This window comes from Orycteropus afer, unplaced genomic scaffold, assembly GCF_000298275.1.
Source record: "Orycteropus afer afer isolate SDZICR_OR568_19922 unplaced genomic scaffold, OryAfe1.0 scaffold00153, whole genome shotgun sequence".
In the NCBI taxonomy this organism is placed as follows: domain Eukaryota; kingdom Metazoa; phylum Chordata; class Mammalia; order Tubulidentata; family Orycteropodidae; genus Orycteropus; species Orycteropus afer.
The window spans coordinates 3725231-3738848 of NW_006921740.1; the positions used below are offsets into that span (position 1 = coordinate 3725231).

Genomic DNA, 13618 nt, shown 5'->3' on the forward strand with positions numbered 1-13618 from the left:
CGAGCTTTTCATTTGCATTTAGTTGAAGATAGATAACTCTTGTCTTTCTGTACATTGTGTACATTATAAGTGTTAGAAAATACTGTATTTTGTAGCAGTGATTTGTAAGTTTGAACTATTTAATGAGAGTATTAGGTCCAAAAGAGATAATCACTGATGCTATTTGCAACATGGATTTTTAAAAGAAACCTGATCTCTAAGTGTGGATTTTTCTTTTCTCCATCATAATTCTGTCAATATGGTCTCCTTTTTCTTTTGTATATGCAGAACCATTGTGTAGTGGGGTCTGCCACTTGATTTCCTTCCAGCATTGATCCCTTTATAAAGAATATAAATTTTCTCCTGGATCACTGAGGTGTTTAAAGATGTTTATCTTACAATTTTTCTTGAGGGAAGAATGAATGACTTTTTACCTTCTAAAACATTTCCTTAAGCCAGTAAGCAGTTTGAGTCTTTTTAAAATTCGGTTCTTTAAAAATGAGAGAGAGAAAATATATTACTATTATATCAATAGCAAGATGGAAGAACTGTTTGCTAGATCCATTCTTCTCTTTTTAAATTGGGTAGAAAACCCAATATAAAAACAGTCAATATTTGACAATGTGGAATTACTAAATTAAAAGAATACTATGAACGTATTCATATTTTTTCTATACTGAGTAACAGTGTAACATAGATACAATGTAAATAAAAGTGGTATGACCAGTGCTTGTTTTTCCTTGTGTGTTATATTAAAGTAAAGTAGCAGTATGAATATTTATAGACCAGTTTCTAAAGTTGATATATTGAATAGCTGAGATATGCCTAAAGTAGCTAAACTGGAGTCAGGCATTGTTCTAAAGCACTGTCCCATTTCTGTAAGATAATAAGTACCAGTATTATTACCCTTATCTTACAGTTGAAAGAAAAGGTAAAAGAGAGGAATTTGCCCAAGGTTACATGGTAGAGCAGAGTCAAACCAAGCAGTTTAATTCCAGAGCCTGCAGTCGACTATTCATTATGCTAAGGCTACCTCACATTATGATAGCAATTTCAGTAATGACTGTCATTTAAGTAAATTCTAATTTGATAAGTAACTATTCTCCATGCAAGCAGCACAATAACAGCTTTCTCTAAGCACTGTTTTATTTAACCATAAGCAGTAACACTGCCATTAACCATCTCTTTCAACAACTCAAAGGATGGACAATTCTATAGAAACATCTGTATGTTCCTGGTGTAGAATGTAAAAGTAGATCCAGGGAAATTTAGGCGTTATTGAGCTTCTGCAAAGGTCTACAATGTATAGAGACTTGTAATTTGAAGAAACTGTGAAAGCATCTTAATTAATTATACAGTATTGTTAGTGCAACAACCATTCTGCAGTAATGTTGTGGAAAGACAGCTAACCACTATTGTGAAGAGGTCCAAAAGTGGCTCTTTGTTAAGAAGCACTAAAACAATAGCACATAGTGACGATGAAGAAAAAAAGTCATCTTTGGAAACTTTAAAAGATGATACGTATTACAGGTTAGAAAAACAAAATGTCTGTGAATTAAGGTAAAGCACTGAAAGGCAATTTCATGTTAGGTCCCTTGACTGCATCTGGATTTTCCTCTGTTAAATACTCCAAATAATGCCTGTTGAGGCACGTGGTCTGGTGGTAGCACTCTCGCCTTCCCGGCAGGAGACCTGCATCTCTGCCATTGTACTTCACATGTAGCCACCACCTGTCTGTCAGCAGAGGCTTGCGTGTTGCTATGACGTGGAACAGGTTTCAGCAGAGTGTCAAGCCTAAGACAGACTTGGAGGAAAAGCCTGACAATCTACTTTCGAAAAATCAGCTAGTGAGAACCTATGGATCATGACAGTCCACTCTGCAGCTGACTGGATACTGTTGCGTTTGGCTGTGGCGTGAGTCAGGGCCAACTTGAGGGCAACTAACAGGAACTGCAAGGCTTTAGGCTGTTATACACAGGGTGAAGAAGGAATTATCTCTAAATACTCCTTTTCCAAGGAAAGAAAGAACAACTCCCTTGTTAGAGAGTAGCTGGCACTACCAGACCCCAAACTTGATAGTTCAGGCAGCCTAGTCCCAGTACTAGTAGAATATGCGAATGACCGCATGGCTTTCTGAGGCATAACACTCTTGTAGCAGGACGTAACTACTCTGAGAGAATCTGGGAGCTCAGACCTAAGTGCCAAGGTAAAAATCGCTCATGTTAAATAAAATGATAATGTCACTGACAGTGATCATGAAATATTTAATAGTGTTGTTTTAAAAGCCAGAATAATGTGATTCTTAAGTGATTCTTAATTCTTAAGTGTTAATTTTTAAAAAATGCAGATGATACTGAAAAACATAGTACTGAGGTATTTTTATTTTTAAAGTTGAATAAGGAAACAAAGGCTGGATCTAATTTTTACATTTATGGAAAAAATGCTACTGCTTGGCTCTTCTGCCATAATTTTAGATTCTAAAATACATAACAAGAATCTATGGGCCAAAGCATTATAATAGTACACATAGTTATAAAAAGGTACGCACATCACCACCTGGAAAAATGATCATACAGCAAGAGGCCTGAGTAGAGGCAGGCTCAAACACATTTTAACTTTCTTTAAAGAATAGCTTTGAAAAGCAAAAACAAGTATAACCAAATTAAAATGGAAATATTGGTAACAAAATGATCCACATATATTATACAATGTTGTATTTCCAAATATACCCACTGCCAAAGGGTCCATTCTGTAGGACAGACCCTGTAGGACAGAGAATTGTCCCATAGGGTTTCTAAGGCTGTAAATCTTTATGGAAGCAGACTGTTGCCACATCTTTCTCCAGTGGAGAAGTTGGTGGGTTTGAACCGCCAACCTTTCAATTAGCAGCCAAGCACTTAACCACTGTGCCTCCAGGGCTCCTTGTGAAGCTAATGAAAGTCAGCAGAGATCCTAATATAGCACCGCTAAAACCATTTCTTATCCCTCATGGCTTCTGTGCAGTTTTGGCAGAAGATAACTACCCGGGAAATGTGTTGGTCTCATTTTGATAAATTACTTTGGATTCCAATTAAATGTTTTCTTTATAAAATAACATTCTTATCTCAAGATCAGTTAGCCATTTATAGTGCTACCTTTTTTGGCAATAAGAATGACAAGCTTCATCTACTTTTTATTTAAAACCAAGAACCAAGCAGTAAGGACAGCAATGTCAAGAGCAACACACTAAGAACCACACAGAACATTAAAATCTGGTGCATATTTTTACAACTACCAAATAATGTCAACAATTGAAAATTTACAAAGATATATATATTTGCACTAACTGGTTTTAATACAGCACTGAATTAAACTTGTCTTTGGGCTTCAGTCTTTACATAAAGTGAATGTGAAAGTGGCATACTGAGGTCTATTCCCCAAGTTTTACCTCAGTAAAATATATTTTAAAATAAATCTAGAATAGTGTAACTATAGCTTTTTTTTTTTTTTTTTTTTTTAAAATTTCCTGGCCATTTTTGCTTGCAGGTGATTGTCTATTTACATAAAGTGAATGTGAAAGTGGCATACTGAGGTCTATTCCCCAAGTTTTACCTCAGTAAAATATATTTTAAAATAAATCTAGAATAGTGTAACTATAGCTTTTTTTTTTTTCTATAGCAAAAAAATTTCCTGGCCATTTTTGCTTGCAGGTGATTGTCTAATTACATAACATCAGTTAGAAGTTACACAGCTTTTCCTACATTTTAACTGCTTAGTTCTGGCACAGCCCATTACCAGCAGTGAACCTGCACCAATACAGGCCAACTCACACACACATCATAGAACATTTGAATGTTGTTTTATTAAGCAATGTCACAGTTTGTTTCCTCAGAAATTTAAAAGTAAAAGCATGCATTTGAAAATATCACATCTTCAGTTTAACCCTCAGAGTTGAGCAACAGTTTTTACATCATTAAATCTAACTTGTGGTAGACGTGGTTTAGTTACCGTTCTCTAAGGGAGTCACTGGGTGGTGCAGTTAACACTGGGCTGCTAAGAGAAAGGTTGGAGGTTCAAGTTAACTCAGAGGCACCTAAGAAGAAAGGCCTGGCAATTGACTTCCAAAGAAACAGCCACTGAAAACCCTACAGAGTACAGTACTACTCTGACACACATGGGGTCACCATTAGTTGGAACTGATGGCAACTTGTAAGAGATCTCAAAAGCTAAACAGTGTGCCCTGGCTTGTGGGACTTGAGAGCTTCCCTGGGAGCCCTAAAGTGTCATATTGCGTTTTAGCATACTGGCAAGAAGTATTTCAGAGGTCTAGGCTTTGGATGTTCAAACACTGCTGCTCTATTGGACAGTGCTGTGTATGGAGCTTTTTTTATTTTTACAATGTTTCAGAAGTTTGCAGTGTGTATATGTTCCACCTGTATTTAAGGACTTTAATAAACTTTAATATGGATAAGATAATGACAGCCATTAGAAGCTGCTGATCGTTTTACTAACATTTCCCAACATGGGCAAACGGGGTGAAGTTGAGGCAAAGAGGGCCACTGGTTCCGTGATACTGGCCTTTGGCTATGTTGGGGAAGTCATATAAAAAGTGCCCATAAACTAGAAAAGGCAACAAGTGAAACTAGAAAAATGTTAGAGCTTTATGAAGAAGATTTGAAAGGAGTTACCTTTATTTATTTTTCTGAAGTAACTTGAGAGTAGGAGGGATATGCAGGGGCATTTGGCCCAGGCCCTCCACTGCTATCCTGAAGTAAACAGGTCTTATGCCCATGAAGAGTCACATCAGGAGGGCTAAAGGCTGCACCAGGTTCTCTAAAGTTTATGCTGAACAGCAAAACCACAAATTAAATACAACACACTGAAATCACTTTGATGAGACAACACAGATACTTAAAAACATAAATAAATACATGTAGCCATTTTTTTATTCAAGAAACTCAGAGAACTGCTTTCAAAGCAATTGCTTCTTTGAACCTCTCTACATTCTTCCATACATACTTACTATTTTGATTGTCACTTAATGCAGCACCTCAGTGTTTGCTGGTGGTGGTGATGGTCACCTAATAATCTCTTCAGAAAAAAAATCCTATTTCACTAAAGAGCATTTCTGTGGGAAAACCCAGAGAGCTTACAAAATATGGTTAAATACTCAAAACAGAACCTGCGAAGTATTTGTTTATTTAAGAAAAACAAGGAATGTAGTGTTAAAATTACCACATGGGGAGGGGAGATACGCAAAACAGTCATATGGAAAGAAAGTATTTTAATTTTTAAGTATCTCCAAGTCTGCTTAATTTCGTATGAGCGGTGCAACACTGTTTTAAATATCCTGAATTAAAAGTATACCAACAAACTTCACCCCCATTGTTTCCATAGGAGACATTAAAATAATACCAAATTATACAGTTTTCTTTAACCAAAGTAGTATTCTTCTGTCCTTTTTGTGCAAAAGTATTACAAGAGCAATTCAAATGGAAATGCTGAAATGACATGCCAACATTTCAGGGCACATTTAAAACACTCAGAATAATTCTTGAGATTATCGTATTCTAGAATATTACTACCAATCACTTTTAGGTTAGTTCTTTACATCTACTCATACTGAAGAAATTTTCATAGACCTCTGAAAATAAACAGGCTCATTGGTCTCTTTTGGTGTCCACACAGTAGGCAAGATAGGTTTACAATAGTGTCTAAATGGAACAAAGCATCTATAATCTCTTTACCACATTCAAAAACAAAAGTCAAAGGTCATTTGGCTATCTTGAAATCACTCCCATAAACCTACTATGGTTCACTGGATCTAAACATTTCTCAGAAATGTGTCATTTTATAATTTCACCTAAGTGATGATTGGGGGATCCTTTAGAAATAGTTAATGCTTAAGATAATAAACTTTTATCAAAATGAGTAATTGCAATAAAGTGCTTGTTACATTTCAAAATGATGCTTCTAGACTGTGGTATGTTGTTTTCTGTGTGTGCTATTCCTCATAAAGGATCCCCAGGCATGAGAGTTGCGACTTCTCACCTGTCTCAGAAAGCAGCAGCACTATTTGGTAGGCTGACAATAGGCACATTACCATGCAGATGAGGCTATACTAGCGCTATGGCAAAAAAAATTAGAAGGGTCCCTAGTATACTCAGAGCTATTATATACAAATATATTAAATATGCTATAAAAATATTAGACTCTTTTCCTTTGCAATTACTTCAGAAGCTCCTTTTAGAAGAATGCTCACCAAATCCAAACAAACAAAAAAAGGTTCTTTTTCTCCGTTTGCTATGAAGATGGCAAGTGCCCTTGTGCTGTTTCTTCTTCCATCATTTAAAAATTCTCATCAGCCTACTCCTGTTTAGACTCATTCAACAATATTAATATCCAGTGTTTACACCTTCCAACACTGAATCCTGTGGGACTAAGAACAGGGTTGCAGATGCTGGAAAGGTTATAGACTTGAATGAGTTTTACACAAAATGTTTATCAACAAACTTTTAATCACCAAACAAATGTAAAGAGAGGAAAAAGTAGAAACAAGCAATAGTAGAGTAAAATGCTATTTGCATTCCACTTAATGTTTGCCTCAGTGTAGCAAAACCTTGTAAAACACATTGAGTAATACCCAGTCTAAAAGAATCTTTGCCTGTCTGTACAAAGCAGGGGAAAGAGTTCTGTTCTAAGTGCCCCTTTCTAACTAAGGCTTCGTGAACAAGGGTTCGTCTCCCTTCACACACCCTTTATAAAGCTGGACTGCTTCAGTGCTCATAACTAACTTCAAGCAGACGGCTTTAAGGCAATGACCAACAGCTACAGCACTTGTGCAGAATCCAAATAACATTTTCTCTATTCTGACGTGAGTACAACAAACTACTCAAAATCACTGGCATCCTTTTCTCTCTCTAGGACATTCCTAAACCAGATTTAAGTGACAAAGCAAAGCACAGTACTAAAATTACTCCAATTTAGAATGGAGTTCAGAGACTGAATTCTAGTATGTATTTACATTCTCACCCCCCCCCATTCACTTTTCCTCCAATATTTTCCACTCTAACTGGAGTATCTTGGTTGGATACCACTCTCAGCAGCAGTTTTCATTATTAACTCTTGTAGAGCAGTCTATTAGTTGCTGAGTAAGATTCAGTCACCCAGTACCACAGTAGCCCAGAGCAAGGTAACTGCAGAGCAGCTAGCATTTTTCCCTTATCTTCAGCAGTTTCTTGCATACCTAAAAAGTGCCACTCAGAATAAAATGTTTAAGAAAAAAATAAGTATTTGTGAGACTAAAGCAGAGGGACAAATCCAGTTTTTAAGTAGCTAAAGGTTGTTTTCATTCGGTACCCTCATGTTTCAAATTTGGGATTTTAATTTACAACTTTGGCTACATACATAAATGAAGAACAGACAACTGCTGCATCTTCATCTGAATGCTCAAGTCTTGATTCACGGGGGAGGGACCAGGACAGCTCTGCAACTCAAGTTCAAGAGAAACAGGAGGGAAAAAAAGGAGGAGCTAAGAGGCAGTTAATGCTTACTTGCTCTTCCACCAACACTTCATACTGACAGCAAAGGAAAAGCAGCTAGCTGCTCCTTTAAAGTTACCTATTGTTAATTCTAAGGAGGAGAAAATGAGTTGAGGAAAAACAGGAATTATAAAGGAAAATTCTAATTTTCTTTCCAAATATTTTTGAGGATAAAAAATACTTCAAGGGCCTTAAAACAAACCAACCCAAACCAACTGCTTTCGAGTCGAATCCTCCTCTTAAGCAACCCTTCCTTGGGTTTCCAAGGCGGTATCTCTATGGAAGCAGATTGCCCAGTCTTCCTTCTGAGGAGTGGCTGGTGGGTTTGAACCGCCAGCCTTCTGGTTAGCCGTCAGATGCCTTAAGCACTATGCCACTAGAGCTCCTCTGAAGGGACTAGGGGAGGAGAATGGGAGTAAATAAACAGTCTACAGATTTACTTTGTGGCTGCTTATGCTTTGCTTCTGTTAACCTAAGTACACAGTACTCACTGTATACCACCTTTTTGAAAAATACGGGACTTAGACTAAGCCTTAATGTAATAGTTCTATCTTTTGTTATCTAAATCTGTATCACTAAATCCTGCAAATAAATAAATGAGGCACAACTCATATATAAATGGAATGGCATGATAAGGTTTAGAAAGGCAATTTGAAGAGGGGAGAAAATGTTACCATATTCTATAACATCAGTTTTGTCTGCACATATATATGCTCAAATACACACATTTGAACAACTATTCTTGACATTCACAGAAATGCCAGAAATCTCTCCTGGATGATCATATAAGAATTCCTTGATACTTAATCATCAGTATCATGCTTCCTTTATAGAAGGATTGGTACCAGCTTTCTTTGGTTGTTTTATTTTCAACATTAATTCTCTGATTTAAGTGTGTGGCCAGGTATCCTTTTCTACAGAAAGACTAAGTATACACCTCAAAGGTGATGGTAAAGCTGAGGACAGGAAAGTCTTAAGAATGACTGAGATTTTCACTAATCCTTTTCTCTAGCAATTCTGCATTAAGTTATTTTAATTGCTTGAAATTTTTAGCAACCTCAACTCGGAATAGTGTAAGGTCAACTATGATTTATTGTAGGTTGTTGTCCTCGTAAGAGTGACAGCTTTCTGTATTCTAGTCAGGTATTTTCCTTTGCTCTGTAGATGTGAATTTTATTATCAGTACCATAAAGTCTATAAAATGTGTTTTAAAAAGTGTATGTTATTTGTTAGAATTTATTACCTTTAAGATGTGATACTGCCATATGCAATCTTAGCTCATGTTCAGGAAGCATATGAGTTACAGCAGCCTAGTGTTGTAGTGAAGGCAAAGCCAATTCCTGCCCCTTCTTTTTTCTTTATAGGAAAATCAAGTTCATTTTGAGAAAATTTTTACTGGCAGTTCTTATATGATTATTTAGCTTTAAACGAAGTTACCATGCTAATTTAAGGAAACAATTTTGGGACCACATTATTGACTCTGGTAGGAGGAGATAATCTTTTATTTCTAAATTATTTGCACCTCCAGTCCAAGAGACTTAAGCAGTCTTAATTGGAACTTAGGAGAATAATAACACTGATACCCACATGCTGTTAAAAATGTACTAAGGTTTCAAAATTGCTAGTGAAACCAGACAATGAGTTCAAGATGGTGAATTATCACCTGAATGAAAATCAAGGCACTATGGGCTTTTTTCCCCTCAAATAACCCTGAATCATTTCTGACTAAAAGAAGCATTGAAATTGTGAAGGATAATAAAAAAGATTCCAACATATCCTAAAAGTTAAAATTCCCACCATTGAGAATGTTAAAAAAGTGCCTAAAATGTGTTTTCTGTGCAAATTTTACTCCTATAACTGAGACATTCTTGAAATTACTTTTAGGCTTGTTGGAAACCATTTACACATATATTTCCAACTATGAACTATATTAAAATATGTGATCAAAATTCCCAACCATCTAAAATAAAGCAGTGCAAATCCTATTTTCAAACAAAATAATTGAAAAAGAATGAAATGAGGGTTTTTCTGAATAACGTGAAAATCCTGTTGTATCAATAACTTAACCTGAAAAAAATCCATTTCCAGCAGCACATCATACCTCACTGAACAAACTGTGACATCACAGCTAAAGTATGAGCAAAAGACTTGTGCCCCAGAAAACTGAATAGATCACTATCGTGTTGTAAACAAAAGGGAATACAGAGGATATATTAGTTTGTACATGGTGTCAGAATCTAATGAAATGTACTCCTACCTGTAAGAGATAATGTTTTCATGCAGCATACAAAATGTATCACTTTCTCTCCTTTTATCCAGACATATACACAGTATTTTTACAGCATCTGTACAACAGAGAATTTGAACCCACACAACATTCTGAAAGTAATTACTGTTCCATTATTTGAAAAGAGGGTAAGGTTGGGGAGGGTCTCTACTGAGTTTACTGGACTGTCTTCATGGCATCATTGTAAGCAAACCCCTGACATGGCAGTGGTGTGTCCTCTGTAACACTTGATAACAGGCACAGAACCACTAAAAGTTACTAACATTGTTAGTGCCTTTTCAATTCACTGGAGGTCATGTTTCATAGCTGAGCTTCTTAATATTTGGCAATATACTCTTTTCCATCAAAAAATATCTGGGAAACTACAACACTGTCAAAATTGGCTCCGCCCCTATGATCATCTGCTGGCTGGTATTTCATGTACATCTGTAGCACTAGGCAGCATTTTCCCTGCCAACTAATTTCAGGAACTAGAACACTTAATACTGTATCTCCTGAAGCTGCTGGTACCTTCTTCCCATTCTCAGATCATCTGAGCAACTCTTTATGGGCCGACTCTTTCCTCCCTTGCTGTCAGAGGAGGCGTGTGTGCTACTGTGGTTGAACCTTGGAAGGATCAGTCAAACTGTCAGTCCTGTGCCGACTAAGTTGCTGTTGCTGCTGCTGAGACTGGTGTTGCTGGTGATGTGACTGAGGGAAAGTGCTCTGTTGTAGTGGAAATGCAGCAGAGAGGATGAGCTGAGCTGAAGGATTCCCATGGAGCAACCGAGAAGTCTTAAAAAAAAAAAAAAAAAAAAAAAAAAAAAAAAAAAAAAAAAAAAGGTTATGTAATACGCTCTACCCTTACTATATTATCCACATAAGATTTACTCAAGTTTTCTACTGTCCACAGGGACAAAATCCTAAAGTTCCACGTAACTGACACAGACTTTGCTTTCTCATTTAAGAATCATATTTTGGAAAATTCTTAAGAATTTCTGAAACTATGTATAACAAAAATTTCATTTTTTTAAGGAATCTGAGCTGGAGAGCTTATGGTAAAGAAAGCAATCTATGTCTGGCAACAAGCCACACATTCTTTTAGTTTCTGTATCTTAAAGGTCCACATTTTAAACAGATAATAAAATTTAAACAAAGCCATGAAATATGAAACATGAGGGCAAATGGACAACGCCTTGTGCACACAGGCTCATTCAGTTGGTTAGAGCAGCAGTGTAAGTGGCCGAGAGCATAAGCCCTATGGAAGACTGGCGGGGTTTGAACTATTGCTGAGCCTTTACTAGATGTGTGAATTGGGCATGCTCTTTACTTCCTCTGGGTGTCAGTTTCTTCATTTAAAAAATAGGGATAATAATAGTGCCCACCATACTGCATTTTTATGAAGATTAAATGAGTTTAAACATATAGAGATCCTAAGTGTACAATAAGCTTTTATGGATTTTTCGGATACTTTACAGAACTGGTCATTTCAATGTTCGATTTCTGTACATCAGTGTGTTGGGACAGCTTCCCCATGGGGAGAATTACCTGTAAAAACTGCTGTGGTGGCTGGGTCAGCTGAGCCTGAGATGGTGGCTGAACTGCAGTAAGTGGCTGCTCCTGGGAACCCTGCTGCTGTGGCTGCTGCTGGGCTGCGGACAACGTCTGGGGCTGCTGCTGGGCAGCGAAAGGAGGGTAGGCAGCCACCACCTGTCCCATAAGCATAGTGCTAGGAACCATGACTGCCCCACAAGCCACGGGCGCAGTCACTAATTTGGTCACAAGTTGCTGACCTTGAGAAAATCTGAGAGAAAAGAAAGCAGCAGCAGAGTCAAGGCACAAGGTATACATTCCAAAGGGAATGGTTGAATGCCTCAGATAATACAACAGTGCCAGCTTTTGATTTTAAAAAAAAAAGCTATTCCGTTACGGTTTTGTTTCATGTTATTAAAAATTCCTTTTGGGATACCAGTTATACAAAAAAATTTACACAGAATGTTAGAGCTGTATATGCTGCTCTCTGTCTGAATACCATTCCATGACACCCTGCCACATGCAAACCCAAAGCCAAGCTCTTTCAGACTCAGGCCAACTATCTCCTCTGTGATGTTTTCCTTGACCACATTTTCTTAAACGGCTCGCGCCTTAATCCAGAAAACTGCTCAGTTCCTCCTTTCCGAACACTTACTAAGTATTAATTACATCAAATTTACTCGTTTACCTTTCTATTGCCTTTACAGCCTGATATTTCTCTTGGGACAAGGACTATGTCATATGCATCTCAACAGGCCCTCAAGTGTTTGTTGAAATATGTTTTTCCCCTCAAAAATCGGATAGATTAACAAATAGTTTAGTTGCCAAGTCACATCCTGCAAAATGCACATCAGTATTCTAGACTGATGCCTTTTTCCTCAGACATTACAACCAGTCTGCATTTCTATGGAGCACAATCAGAGCGCTTCCTTTCAGAATATTAGCACTGGAAGTTGGGCTTTTTCAATTTTTCCTGCTCTCGCTGCCTCCATGATCCTGCAGCTTCTTTACACTCTGGAAATGAACAGGATTTTAACTTAAAATCTACCACTCGTCCATCAGTTTGTTGTCCTGTACTGGCTTGTGTATTGCTGTGAGGCTGGAGGCTATGCCACAGGTATTTCAAATACCAGCGGGGTCACCCTGGTCAACAGGTTTCAGCACAGCTTCCAGACGAAGGCAGACTCAGAAGAAAGAAGGGGCCATCTACTTCTCAAAGAATAGTCCATATGAATAGCAGTGAAACACTCTAATATATTACTGGAAAACTTTATGAAAAGCCTTGAAACACTGTCCAAGATAGTGCTGGAAGATGAGCCCCTCAGACCAGAAGGCACTCAAAATGCTACTGGGGAAGAGCTGCCTCTTCAGAGTAGAGTTGACCTTGATGTGGATGGAGTAAAGCTTTTGAGACCTCCATTTGCTGATGTCGCAGAACTCAAAATGAGAAAAAACAGCTGAAAACACCCATTAATAATTAGAACATGGAATACATGAAGTATGAATCTAGGAAAATTGGAAGTTGTCAGAAATGAAATGCAACGTATAAACATCAATATCCTAGGCATTAGTGAGCTGAAATGGACTGTGTTTGGCCATTTTGAATCAGACAACCACATGATCTACTATGCTGGGAATGACAAATAGAAATGGTGTGGCATTCGTCACAAAGAATGCTTCCATATCTATCCTGAAGTACAATGCTGCAGTGATAGGATAATATCCATATGCCCATAAGGAAGACCAGTTAATACTACTATTATTCAAATTGACACATCAACCACCAAAGCCAAAGATGAGGAAACTGAAGATTTTCACGAACTTCCGCAGTCTGAAAGTGATCACATATGCAATCCAGAATTATTGATTATCACGGGTGATTGGAATGCCAAGTTAGAAACAAGAATCACTGGTAGTTGGAAAATATGGCCATCGTGATAGAAATACTGCTGGAGATTACATGATAGAACTTTGCAAGACCAATGACTTATTCATTGCAAATACCTTTTGCAACAACATAAACGGCTATACACGTGGACTTCACCAGATGGAGTACACAGGAATCAGATCAACTACATCTGTGGAAAGAGGCAATGGAGAAGCTCAGTATCTTCAGCCAAAACAAGGCTGGGAACTGACCGTGGAACAGACTATCAACTGCTCATAAGCAAATTTAAGTTGAAGCTGAAAATAAGTGCACAAGAGCCAAAATATGACCTTGATTATATGCCTCCTGAATTTAGAGACCATGTAAAGAACAGATTTGATGTACTGAACACCAATGACCGAAAACTAGAGGAATTGTGGGATGACATCAAGA

General features: G+C 37.5%; 1 protein-coding gene across 1 annotated transcript in view; it reads right to left on the bottom strand.

Moving 5' to 3' along the window:
- Positions 1-10377: 10377 nt before the first annotated feature.
- The window catches only part of CLOCK (clock circadian regulator), a 76364-nt gene continuing 73123 nt past the window's right edge, over positions 10378-13618 (bottom strand). Inside the window, exons 19-20 of the mRNA XM_042781700.1 lie at positions 11314-11569; positions 10378-10560 (exon numbers count right to left, since the gene is read on the bottom strand). Coding sequence (XP_042637634.1) covers positions 10378-10560; positions 11314-11569 — 439 coding nt within the window. The remainder of the gene's footprint in view (positions 10561-11313; positions 11570-13618) is intronic.